Consider the following 14,406-nt stretch of genomic DNA (forward strand, 5'->3'; position numbering starts at 1 on the left):
GAAAGATCGAGGCCCTAGGAATGCTATTCTATGAATGATGATTTGAATGTTGGAGATCATAGTAGAAGTCATTGTGTAAAATTTCAGCCAAATCGAGTAAAAATTGCGCCCTTAAGGGGCTCAAGAAGTAAAATATAGAGATCGGTTTATATGGGAGCTGTATCGGCTTATAGACCGATTCGGACAATATTTAACACGTATGTTTAAGGTCATGGGAAAAGCCGTTGTACAAAATTTCAGCCAAATCGGACAATAATTACGCCCTCTAGTGGCTCAAGAAGACAAGATTCAAGATCGGTTTATAGTGCAGCTATATCAGGATATGGATCGATTTGAACCATATTTCGCACAGTTATTTAAAGTCACACCAAAACACGTCGTGCAAAATTTCAGAACTCAAGAAGTCAAGACCCCAGATAGGTTTATATGACAGCTATATCCGGATTTCAACCATACTCAACACAGTTGTTGGAAGTCATAATATGCAAAATTTCAGCCAAAACGGATAAGAATTCTGCCCTCTGGTGGCTCAAGAAGATCCAAGATCGGTTTATATTGCAGCTATATCAAAATATGAACCGATATAACCCATTTACAATCCCAACCGACCTAAACTAATAACAAGTATTTGTGCAAAACTTCAAGCGGCTAACTTTACTCCTTCGAAAGTTAGCGTGCTTTCAACAGACAGACGGACGGACATGGCTAGATCGACTTAAAATGCTATGACGATTAGGAATATATATACCTTATGGAGTCTTAGACTGGGCAGTATCTCTGCGCAAAGAATACTGATTAAGAACTGTTGTGCTATTGGAGCTATTGGTTATAGTCCGATTCAGACCATAAATGAATGCTGAACATTGTAGAAGTCATTGTGTAATATTTCAGTTCATACGGATACGAATTGCGCTTTGTAGGGGCTCAAGAAGCATAGATCGATTCAGACCATATTAGACACGTATATTGAAGGTCATGAGGGAAGCCGTTGTACGAAATTTCTGCCAAATAGGATGAGAATTGCGCCCTCTAGGGGCTCTAGAAGTCAAGACTCAAGATCGGTTTATATGGCAGCTACATCAAAACATGGACCGCTTTGGCCCATTTACAATACCAACCGACCTACACTAATAAAAAGTATTTGTGCAAAAATTCAAACGGCTAGCTTTACTCATTCGAAAAGTAGCGTGCTTTCGACAGACAGACGGACGGATGGACGTGGCTAGATCGACTTAAAATGACATGACGATCTAGAATATATATACCTTATGGGGTCTCAGATGCATATTTTGAGGTGTTTCAAGCAAAATGACGAAATTAGTATACCCCCATCCTATGGTGGAGGGTATAAACATACGGATATTGAACAAAGAAACTAAAGAACGAAAACGATTCACAATAGAGATCCTACGAATACAACAGAACGATGAATCTAAAAGGAGATACGGACAACATAAGCGCCAACTACAGTGTTGCTTTGGTATTTATATTCAATGTTAGCAAAAATCAATGTAACCGGTTGGGAGAAATGCAATAAACAAATTTTCTTTTGCAAAACATCTGAAGGTGTTAAAGCTTAACAACTTAACCAAATTAGTTTGTATAGGAATAGTGGAAAGTAAGGCTTTCTTCTCTCTTACTGCGCTAAGGAGAGTTAGAGGATTCATTGAGCGCTATTTTTAAACATAAACGTGCCATACACCGTACTCAAAAGTAGTTGGGTATGTAGAGCACCTTAATCAATTTGACAAAGGTGTTGATGAAGATACAATACATGGCATATCAGAAATCACGATTCACCATGCCAGTCAAAATGTTTTAAAAACTGCACACACTTGCCTAAATTGTATAAGTTCTTTGATACGCTATTCTTTGAATAGAAAGCATTGAATACGATCTCGAGCTGGAAAATGTTCGAAAAGTCACGGAAAGAAAGCGCAAACAGACAAACTAAAAAAAGTATAATATAAAAAATCTAAAGATTCTCCCTACTTTAACCTCTTGGATTAATAAAATTAAAAAAAAAGAGACGCAAAACCAGAAGAAGAGGGGGGATTGGGGGGGACCCTGATTAATTCTTGAAATTAATTGCAACTAGCCTTAAATAAATATGGGTTGCCCAAAAAGTAATTGCGGATTTTTTAAAAGAAATTAAATGCATTTGTAATAAAACTTAGAATGAACTTTAATCAAATATACTTTATTTACACTTTTTTTCTAAAGCAAGCTAAAAGTAACAGCTGATAACTGACAGAAGAAAGAATGCAATTACAGAGTCACAAGCTGTGAAAAATTTGTCAACGCCGACTACATTAAAAATCCGCAATTACTTTTTGGGCAACCCAATAACAAGAGGACTTTAACATTTTTTAGAATAGAATATTTGTTATGAAAATTAAAATAGAGTTAATAAAATTATCGGGTCAACTGAAATATTCCCTCAGGGTATGTTTAAATCTCTCTTTCGGAATCCAATCAAAATGTATGATAAAGCCTGATGATCTGCTTTTTTCATAATTTATTTTTTACCTTTCCACTGAAACTGCAGCAAAGTCATTCTTAGTTTTCAACAAAAAAAATCTTTTTACTTACCCGCAATTGGTGACAGCACACTACCCTGTTTCATTAGAGCACCATACACAAACCAAGCACAATGACCCAAAGAATACGGTTTTTGGGTCTTATCTCCAGTGAGTTTGATGCGTAAGATAATCAAGAAATATATGATGGGTCCTACGGCCAGCAGGGACACCAAAATAAGTATCCAAACCCAAAATTCAAAGGGTGCCAATAGGCCGGAGCCCGAAGCAGATTCCCTCGGACGTTGCATTACCATAATCCATTCACCTTCATCCAATGTTGTGGCCGAATAGAAGATAAACGAACGTTGTTCGGATAGCAAAGGTATAAAGGCAGCTGCCATATCAACTTCCTAAAATAAGATAAAGAAAACAAGTAAAAGCGTGCTAAGTTCGGCCGGGCCGAATCTTGTATGCCCTCCACCATGGATCGCATTTGTCGAGTTCTTTTCCTGGCATCTCTTTTTAGGCAAACAAAGGATAAAAGAAAAAAATTGCTGTGCTATTGGAGCTATATATATATCCGGTTCGGACCATAACTTGATATTGAATTGAATTGAATGATAGAGACCATAGCAGAAGTCATTGTATAAATTTTTAGCTAAATCGAATAGGAATTTGCGCAATTTAGGGAGCAAAAAGTAAAATAGAGAGATTAGTTTATCAGCCTATAACCGATTCAGACGATATTTGAAACGTATATTGACGGTCATGGGAGAAGTCGTTGTACAAAATCGGAAAATAATTGCGCCCCTTAGAGACTGAAGAAGTCATGATTCCAGATCGGTTTATATGGCAGTATATCAGGTTATGAACAGATTTGAACCATATTTGCCATAATTGTTGGAAGTCATAACGAAACATGTCATGCAAAATTTCAGCCAAATCAAAAAGTCAAAACCCCAGATCAGTTTATAGGGCAGCTCTATCAGGTTATAGACCGATTTCAACCATACTTAGCACAGTTGTTGGAGGTCGTAACAAAACACGTCATGCTAAATTTCAGCCAAATCGGATAAGAATTGCGCAGTCCAGTGGCTCAAGAATTCAAGATCGATTTATATGGCTATGGGATCGAGCTATGGCCGATTATGGACCGATTTGAACTATGTAAGCATAGTTGTTGGAAGTCATAACGAAACACGTCATGCAAAATTACAGCTAAATCGGATGGGAATTGCGCCCTCTAGAGGCTCCAGAAGTCAAGACCCCAGATCGGTTTATATGACAGCTATACCAGGTTATGAAATGATGTCAACCAAAATTAGCACAGTTGTTGGATGTCATACTAAAAAAATATGTGTCGGCTAAAAATTGCGCCCTCTAGAAGCTCAAAAAGTCAAGGCCCAAGATCTGTTTATATGGCAGCTATATCAAAACATGGACCGATATAGCCCATTTACAATCCCAACCAACTTACACTAATAAGAAGTATTTGTGCAAAATTTCTAGCGGCTAGTTTCGCTCCTCCGAAAGTTAGCGTGCTTTCTACAGACAGACGGACGGACAGACTGACGGACGGACATGGCTACATCAACTTAAAATGTCATGACGATCATGACTTTTATGGGTTTCAGACCTTAATCGTCAGAATCATATTTGGGTCGGATGACGATCCAGAATCGGAAATGGATATATCGATGTGTTTCAAATGGAATGACAAAATGATTATTTCCCCTGTCCTATGGCGGTGGGTATAAATCTAAAAAATCTTAAAAGTTCTCACATCTACTTACCGTTGCATTTAGCATTTGTATCAAACTCCCCTCAAAATCCGATCTCGAGCCAATGATATTTCCCGAAGGCACCACAACTTCATATGTAAAATTGAATTTTTCCATTAGGAAATCCAATAGAATAAACGATACCCCTTTGCCCTGTTTTTTGCCGTCGGGGCCCATTTCCGTATAACTCAAGGGATAATCCTCCAAAGTACCAATACGTAAATGACGACCCTTTATCCAATCTTGTAATTTTTGTAATTTCTCTCGCTTCTCCATGATGGTGTTGCGCGTTTCTGCAGGGGCATCATCCAACGAAGTATCAAAGTTGGGAGCTTCGGTGACCACTTCATAATTATCATCCAGTAGAAGTAAGCCATCAGGATACAGGGTGGTAGTATCATTGGCACATGTCAAACATAGGGCTGTGGCCAATATTAATTCAATCCCAGTAGCCATTTTACTTTAGAAAATTTCCCGAATTAACCCAACTTCCTAGTTAGTTCCGTTTCCTGTGTGTGTTTTGAGTGTTGTTGAGTGAGCGTGTACCTGCTATTGTTAGTTGAATGCGTGAGATGTTAATATTTAGTGCGATTGCTTTTTTGTTTGTGTGTCGCTTCCTTTGTTCTCACAGATGGGAAAATGTGACAATTTGCGTGTCCAATAGTTTAAATGGTTTATTGAAATTGTAGGCCACTCTTTCTTTTTGCCCTTGCGTCTAAGCATAATGATGTGTGTTTAGCATGCAACTTGTGGCATGCAATGTCCCAATGGGCTGGTGAACTTGTTCCAACTGCAAATGAAATTGAAGAAAAAACGTATGTGGAAACTATGTCATGTTAGCAAAATGTCAATTATATTGGCTATAGCACGCATTTTATTTACATCGATTCTCATGAAATCCGCTGAAACAAATGTTTTGAGAATTTCACTCGTGTCCCTAACAATACATTTTGAAATAGAATGTAAAAATTAAAACAGCAATTGAAGAACATTTTTAATGATTAACGTATGTATCATTGTCTGTAGGCTTTAAATTAATATTCACCAACGCACAGTAGGAAAAAGAAAACAAGTAAAACAAAAAATGCCATATGAGAACTGGTGGAGATATCTCTCTTAAAATTGGAATGAATAGACCTGAGGTTATAGCCATTTCGAAAATTTGTTGGAGCTGCCAAATCTTCGCTTGTGGTCCGATTTCCAAAAGTTTTTTTTTCTGTATATTGCTCAAAAATCCTCTTGAGGATCATAATATATCTAATGGTTTCGAGGATATTCTACTTTTGACCGAGACCTGCTTTGTCCGACCTAGACCGATGTGCCTTTATCGGCACATATAACAGCTATATCTAAATACAGTCCGATCTCTACTATATTTGGGGCGGATAGCGGGTGGCCTAAGACTTTTTACTGTTTCAAATTTCAGCGGAATCGGATGATCGGAGCTTTTATAAGTTTCATACCCTTTATCAGCAGATTGGTCTATATGGCAGCTATACCTAAATTAGTCCGATCTGAACCACATTTGGGTCTTATGTTAGGAGGCGTAAAACTACCCAATATTTCAAATTTTAGCGAAATCGGTTAAAATATAAAGCTTTTATGGGCTTTAGACCCTTTATCAGGAAATATGGCAGCTGTACCTAAATATAGTCCGATTTGATCCATATTTAGGTCAGATATCAGGAGGCTTAAGATAACCCTCTGTTTCAAATTTCAGTGAAATCGGGTAATAAATAAAGCTTTTATGGGTTTCAGACCCTTTATCGGCAGATCTGTCTCTATGACAGCTATATGTAAATATAGTTCGATCTGAAGCATATTTGGGTTCTATGTTAGGAGGCGTAAAACAACTTACTGTTTAAAATTTCAGTGAAATCGGTTAAAAAATAAAGCTTTTATAGGCTTTAAACTCTTTATCTGGAGATCGGTCTATATGGCAGCTATACCTAAATATAATCCGATTTGATCCATATATGTTAGGAGGCATAAAACTACCCAATATTTCAAATTTTAGCGAAATCGGTTAAAAAATAAAGCGTTTATGGGCTTTAGACCCTTTATCAGGAAATATGGCAGTTGTACCTAAATATAGTCCGATTTGATCCATATTTAGGTCAGATATCAGGAGGCTTAAGATAACCCTTTGATTCAAATTTCAACGAAATCGGGTAATAAATAAAGCTTTTATGGTCTTCAGACCCTTTTTCCGCAGATCTGTATATATGACAGCTATTGGGTAGCCCAAAAAGTAATTGCGGATTTTTCAAATAGTCGGCGTTGACAAATTTTTTCACAGCTTGTGACTCTGTAATTACATTCTTCTTCTGTCAGTTATCAGCTGTTACTTTTAGCTTGCTTTAGAAAAAAAGTGTAAAACAAGTAAAAAGGCGTTAAGTTCGGCCGGGCCGAACTTTGGATACCCATCACCTCGGGTATATATGTAAACCACCTTTCATCAAAATTCGGTGAAAATTTCATACCTTATACTCATATACCTCATACCGATCTGACCTATATACGACACGGATGTCGAAAAGCCGAACACAAGTCGCTGTGTCAAATTTCAGAGAAATCGGATTATAAATGCGCCTTTTATGGGGCCAAGACTTTAAATCGAGATATCGGTCTACATGGCAGCTATATCCAAATCTGGACCGATTTGGGCCAAGTTGCATAAACATGGCGAAGAGCCTAACACTAAGCACTGTCCCAAATTTCGGCGAAATCGGACAGTAAATGCCTCTTTTATGGGCCCTAAACCTTAAATCCAGATATCGGTCTATATGGCAGCTATATTCAAATCTGAACCGATCTGGGCAAAATTGAAGAAGGACGTCGAAGAGCCTAACCAAACTCACTGTATCAAATTTCAGCGACATCGGACAATGAATGAGAATTTTATGGCCCCAAAACCTGAAACCTAGATATCGGTCTATATGGCAGCTATATCCAAATCTGGACCGATCTGTGCGATATTGCAGAAGTATGTCAAGGGGCTTAACTTAACTCACTGTTCCAAATTTCGGGGACATCGGGCAATAAATGAGCATTTTATGGACCCAAAACCATAAATCAAGAAATCGGTCTATATGGCAGCTATATCCAAATTTGGACCAAATTGAAAAAATATGTCAAAGGGCCTAACACATCTCACTGTCCCAAATTTCAGGCAAACCGGATAATGAATGTGGCTATTATGGGCCTTACACCATAAATCGGAGGATCGATCTATATGGCAGCTATATCCAAATCTGGACCGATCTGAGCCATACTAACGAAGGATGTCGATGGGCCTCACACAATTCACTGCCCCGAATTTCATCAAAATCGGATAATAAATGTGGCTTTTGTGGGCCTAAGACCCTAAACCGGAGGATCGGTCTATATGGCAGCTATATCCAAATCTGAACCGATCTGAACCAAATTAAAGAAACATGTCAAAGGGCCTAAGACAACTCACTGTCCCAAATTTCAGCGAAATCGGACCATAAATGTGGCTTTTATGGGCCTTAGACCCTAAATCGGAGGATCGATCTATATGGCAGCTATATCCAAATCTGGACCGATCTGAGCCAAATTGACAAAGGATGTCGAAGGGCCTAACACAACTCACTGTCCCAAATTTCAACAAAATCGGATAATAAATGTGGCTTTTATGGGCCTAAGACCCTAAATCGGCGGATCGAACTTCGAACTTAACCTGCTTATGAACAAAAAAAGGATCTGTGCAAAATTTCGGCTCAATATCTCTATTTTTAAAGACTGTAGCGTGATTTCAACAGACAGACGGACGGACATGGCTAGATCGTCTTAGATTTTTACGCTGATCAAGAATATATATACTTTATAGGGTCGGAAATGGATATTTCGATGTGTTGCAAACGGAATGACAAAATGAATATACCCTCATCCTTCGGTGGTGGGTATAAAAAGAACAGGGAAAACAGAAGTGTCTCCTTCTATTTTCCATGCACACTTTTCGATGTGCAGCAAGTAAGCACTGCACACTGCCTATAATTTGTTTGGGCGCATGCAACCCTGCGGAACAGCAAAACGGTCGGTAGAACAGCGAAAGTCCTATGGGGAGACCCAGATCGTGAGAAGGCGAGGCTATTACTGAAAGGAAGTAAGAAGGAGGTCAGTATAGCTATTGGTATCATGACGGGACACAAAGGACTACGAGCTCACTTATGTAAAATCGTTGCGGCAAGTAATAGCATGTATATGATGAGACGGTGGAGCATTTCCTTTGCCATTGCCAGGCTTTCGCGTCTAATAGACACCGGCACTTACGTGGGGACACTATACCAAACATGAATCAACTTAGGGGAGTGGCATGGAAAACAATTAAGGATTTTGTAAGTAGCACGGAATTCCTAACTTAGATTTTCTTTTTCAAGGTTACTTTTTTGTATTTAGAGCGCACAACAACCCGATTACTGGCTTAGGTGTATGTCCATAGTGGCATGGGGCGATTAATATCTGCACCCTCTTTTTCAACCTAACCTAATCTGCAATATTTTGTTTTATGTCTAGCATCCACAATAAGTTCAGCTTTGTTTTTTTTTCTGTATGTCTGTCACCTACAATTATTTTTTTCTTCGCATATCATGTCTCTAGATTTTTATACCCACCACCGAAGGATGGGGGTATATTCATTTTGTCATTCCGTTTGCAACACATCGAAATATCCATTTCCGACCCTATAAAGTATATATATTCTTGATCAGCGTAAAAATCTAAGACGATCTAGACATGTCCGTCCGTCTGTCCGTCTGTCTGTTGAAATCACGCTACAGTCTTTAAAAATAGAGATATTGAGCTGAAATTTTGCACAGCTTCTTTTTTCGTTCATAAGCAGGTTAAGTTCGAAGATGGGCAATATCGGACTATATCTTCATATAGCCCCCATATAGACCGATCCGCCGATTTAGGGTCTTAGGCCCATAAAAGCCACATTTATTATCCGATTTTGCTGAAATTTTGGACAGTGAGTTGTGTTAGGCCCCTCGACACCCCTCGTCAATTTGGCTCTGATCGGTTCAGATTTGGATATAGCTGCCATATAGACCGATCCGCCGATTTAGGGCCCTAGGCCCATAAAAACCACATTTATTATCCGATTTTGATGAAATTCGGGGCAGTGAATTGTGTAAGGCCCATCGACATCCTTCGTCAATTTTGTTCAGATCGGTTCAGATTTGGATATAGCTGCCATATAGACCGATCCTCCGATTTCGGGTCTTAGGCCCATAAAAGCCACATTTATTATCCGATTTTGATGAAATTCGGGACATTGAGTTATGTTAGACCCCCCAATATCCTTCGTCAATTTGGTTCAGATCAGTTTAGATTTGGATATAGCTGCCATATAGACCGATCCTCCGATTTAGGGTCTTAGGCCCATAAAAGCCACATTTATTATCCGATTTTGCTGAAATTTGGGACAGTGAGTTGTGTTAGGCCCCTCGACACCCTTCGTCAATTTGGCTCTGATCGGTTCAGATTTGGATATAGCTGCCATATAGACCGATCCTGCGATTTAGGGTCTTAGTCCCATAAAAGCCACATTTATTATCCGATTTTTCTGAAATTTGGGACAGGGAGTTGTGTTAGGCCCTTCGACATTCTTCGTCAATTTGGCCCAGATCGGTCCAGATTTGCATATAGCTGCCATATAGACCGATCCTCAGATTTGAGGTCTTAGGCCCATGAAAGCCACGTTTATTATCCGATTTTGCTGAAATTTGGGACAGTAAATTGTGTTAAGCCCTTTGATATCCCTCATCAATTTGGTGCAGATCGGACCAATTTTGGATGTAGCTGCCATATAGACCGATTTCTCGATCGATTTCTCGATTTCAGGTTTTGGGCCCATTAAAATGCTCATTTATTGTCCGATGTCGCCGAAATTTGGAACAGTGAGTTAAGTTAAGCCCCTCGACATAATTCTGCAATATGGCACAGATCGGTTAAGATTTGGATATTGCTGTCATATAGACCGATCTCTCTTTTTAAGGTTTTGGGCCCATTAAAGGTGCATTTATTATCCGATGTCGCCGAAATTCAGGTATACAATTTTCACCGGATTTTGATGAAAGGTGGTTTACGTATATTCCCGAGGTGGTGGGTATCCAAAGTTCGGCCCGGCCGAACTTAACGCCTATTTACTTGTTTTTTTTCTTTTGTTTTGATCAACGCAATTATAGATTTTTAACTTCTTTACCTCCTGAGGGCTACTTTAACATATTAAGATTTGAGAGCATAAAATCACTGTTTTATAATATAACATTTTTGAAATGCATAGTATGACACGTAGTTCCTATAAGACAAGAGACATAACACATTTCCTTTTCCTTTGAATTTTTTTCCGTGATTTTAATTAATGCTACATTTTGTTAGAATTTAAGAACCTGATTTTTTTATTATGAGAATTAAAATTGTCATGCTCTAAATAAAAAAAGGTTGTGAAGCACTTTCGCCCCACATCATCAGGGAGAGTGCTTTAGAAATACAATAGGACAATATCCCAAAGTCTATACAAACCTAACTGACTGCAATATTTTTTGTTTGCTCGATTGCCATAATAATCCATCCGTCCAATAAAAAGAAGACTAGTAATTTTAATTTAAGTTATGAATACGTGGCTTAAACGGCACCTGACTAGTGCTAGCGAAAAAATGCTACCGCAGTCCTAAGTCTCTTTAAATTCTATGATGCACAAATCTCAAGTTTTCAGAACAGGCTTCTCGAAATAATAAGGCTACCGTATCGCAGAGGTTAGCATGTCCGACTATGATGCTGAACGACTAGGTTCGAATCCTGGGGAGACCATCAGAAAACAATTTCAGAGGTGGTTTTCTTATCCTAATGCTGGCAACATTTGTGGGGTGTCGCTACAAAAAGGAGGCACCTTTTCATTGAGATTAAACTTGTCTTTTGTCTTTAAATTTTACGACGATCAAGAATATATATTCTTTTTAGGGTCAGACATAAATATTTTGATGTGTTGCAAACGTCATGATAAAATGAATATAACCGAAAAATCTTAAAAATAATTCTGGAACTTTTGAACAGTGGAGATATGGATACCAAACTTATACAAAGTAAATGTTGAGGGGTCCTAGTAGGTCCAGAGGCTGATCCATGCGGCTTGAACTTTGGTCACCTCGAGCATTTCCAATTTTGAACTGCTTGCCAAACAGTTATTTATGGGTCAATCGGCTTCTTTTAAGAGAAAGAGATCGTAGAACCCTACAAAAAGCATGATAAAATGTCTAGCATATCTTTAAGGGTTTATAAGTTATTGGACTTACAACAAGAAAGAAAATTTTGAAAATTTTAGTCAAGGTATCGTCGGTATTCCTAGAATTGTTAGACTTTTTATGAACCAATTGAAACTTTTTTTACACAGTTGGAAAGGTTACAACATTCAACGAGTACATAGAAGGAAACTTTGTGCAAATTGTTCTTTTCTATGAAAAGTAAATAGCTTTAGAATCTAAAATTTCCAAAAAAAAATTTCCTTTAAAACTTTTTTATACCTTCCACCCTAGGCGGACGGTATACTTATTTAGTCATTTGTAACTCATCGAAATGATCATCTGACACCCAGCAAAGCATTGAGATTTTAAATCGATTTAACAATGTGCGTCTATCCGACTATCTGTCGAAAGCACGCTAACTTTCGAAGAAATTAAGCTAGGCGCTTGAAATTTTGCACAAATTCTTGTTATAAATGTAAGTCGGTTGGGATTTTTAATGAACCAAATCGGGACATGTTTTGATGTAGCTGCTATATAAACCGATCTTGGGTCTTGACTTCTTGAGCTTCTAGAGAGTACAATTCTTTTTCGATTTGTATGAAATTTTGCACATGTAATTTTGGTATGACTTTCAACACCTGTGTCAAGTACCGATCTCCTGATTTCACTTCTTGAGCCTCTAGAGGGCGCAATATTTATCCAGTTTGGCTAAAATTTTGTAAATGTCGTTTTGGTATGACTTCCAGCAACTGTGTCAGGTATAGTCTAAATCGGTCCATAACCTGATATAGCTGGCAATTTAAGTCGACTTACCCATGCCCGTCCGCCTGTCCGTCCGTCTGTCTGTCTGTCGAAAACACATTAACTTTCGAAGGAGTAAAGCTAGGCGCTTGATATTTTGCACAAATGTTTCTTATTAGTGGAGGTCGGTTAGGATTGTAAATGAGCCAAATCGGTTCATGTTTTGATATAGCTGCCATATAAACCGATATTGGGTCTTGACTTCCTGAGCTTCTAGAGGGCGCAATTCAAACCGATCTTCCGTTTTGACTTCTTGAGCCTTTAGAGGGTGCATTTTCATATCCAATTTGGCTGAAATATTGCATATGTCGTTTGGGTATGACTTGCGACAACCGTGCCAATTATGGTCAAAATCAGTCCATAACCTTATATGGTCGCCATACATACAGATCTCTCGTTTTGACTTCAAGAGTCTCTAGAGCGTGCAATTATTATCCAATTTGGCTGAAATTTTGCATATTTGTCCTTTTGGTATGACTTGCGACAACCGTGCCAAGTATGGTCAAAATCCATAATCTTCTTTTCTCGCCATATAAACCGATCTGCCAATTTGACTTTCTGACCCTCTGGAGGGCGCAATTTTTACTCGATTTGCCTGACATTTTGGGGGCGGTATTTTTCTATGACTTCTAAGCTATGACAACTACGGTCCATATCGGTCAATAACTTATATATAATAACATATAGCTCATATATATTTGAAAAAGTCATTCAAAGAACTTGACAAATGCGATCCATGGTGGAGGGTAAGTAAGATTCGACCTGAACGTACTTAGATCGTTTTTACTTGTTGAAATTTCATATGGTAAGTCTTGTCTTGTAATAGCAGCTTAAGCTGGACGTAAATTGAACAACAAACGAAATAATTTTGTGACTAAAACAAAAAGAAGCGCAAAAACAAATTTTAATTATACTCGTATGGAAAATTTTGTGAAAATTATATTTTTTTGGATTTTTCTTAGTCCAGGTATTTTGCACTCTCAATAATAGGTAACATTTTTTACTGCCTAGGAAACAGGAGCCATCGTTAATACAATTACTTTCCCTCTAAAAAATGCTGTTTTGGCCGCATTACGTCGTAGAGCGGTGAGCACTCTTTAAGATGTCGCTAAAAATACTGATCTTTGAACTTGTTGAAGGTATTGTCAATGTAAAAAAAACATACGATTGAATGTCTTTCCTTGACAATGAGACTATCTTCTGTGGACCATACCGTTCTGTTGACGTTTATAAGTAAAGCCCGATTTATTTTACTAATATTCATATAAACTTTATTTATGACCACATATATATTATAACCACTGATATATATTTCAATCCTGTCATATTTCGTTCTACGTAAGCATTATTACAACCTTATGGCGTGCCGGCGGTAATTCATCGTTGAAATAAAAGAAAGAATGGGTAGGCACTAGTAACTGTTTTAATGTTGTAGTGAATTTCCTTAATTTTAATAAAAATTTATACATATTTTATTTTCATTATCATTTTACTATAATATAATTTTTTCACTATCTTCAATCTCACACCGATTTATAATATACAAAATCGATCAATACCATACCGTGGTATCGGCTCTAGATTTTCAGTTTGGCCGAATTACTTCTATTCTAACGACCGTTAGTGTATAAAGTTATGAAGCAACTAATCAAATGTTGATTTAAACGACAACGACTTAAGTCAGTCTGTATGGCCAATACTAAGTCAAAATCCCAGCAGTTTACCCCGGAGTATTTGTCCATAGTTATTATGGATATTGTCATGTGAATCAAAGGCACGGGGGTGGGGAGACACGGGCATAGAGCCATGTCAACTGAACAATGACAGAATTGACTGCATGTGTTAGATGACAGGACAACAAGTACCGCCCCAGTAGCAGACAACAGCAAAGGGCAACAAAAGAGCAAAATATCAAAAAAGAGATTTGAAATAAAAAATAATAAAATTAAAATATCAAAATACAAAAAGTTTGAAAAAATAAAAATTATTGTAAATAAAAAACCAGTAAGGAAGGGCAAAAGTCGGGCGGTGCCG

General features: G+C 37.9%; 1 protein-coding gene across 1 annotated transcript in view; it reads right to left on the reverse strand.

The window, feature by feature from the left end:
* The window catches only part of LOC106092769 (glutamate receptor 2), a 29,685-nt gene extending 15,667 nt beyond the window's left edge, over positions 1-14,018 (reverse strand). Inside the window, exons 1-3 of the mRNA XM_059370634.1 lie at positions 13,937-14,018; positions 4,316-5,093; positions 2,593-2,932 (exon numbers count right to left, since the gene is read on the reverse strand). Of these exons, the coding sequence (XP_059226617.1) occupies positions 2,593-2,932; positions 4,316-4,759 (784 nt within the window). The 5' untranslated portion in view covers positions 4,760-5,093; positions 13,937-14,018. The remainder of the gene's footprint in view (positions 1-2,592; positions 2,933-4,315; positions 5,094-13,936) is intronic.
* Between the last annotated feature and the right edge of the window lie 388 nt (positions 14,019-14,406).

This window comes from Stomoxys calcitrans, chromosome 1 (assembly GCF_963082655.1).
Source record: "Stomoxys calcitrans chromosome 1, idStoCalc2.1, whole genome shotgun sequence".
In the NCBI taxonomy this organism is placed as follows: Eukaryota; Metazoa; Arthropoda; class Insecta; order Diptera; family Muscidae; genus Stomoxys; species Stomoxys calcitrans.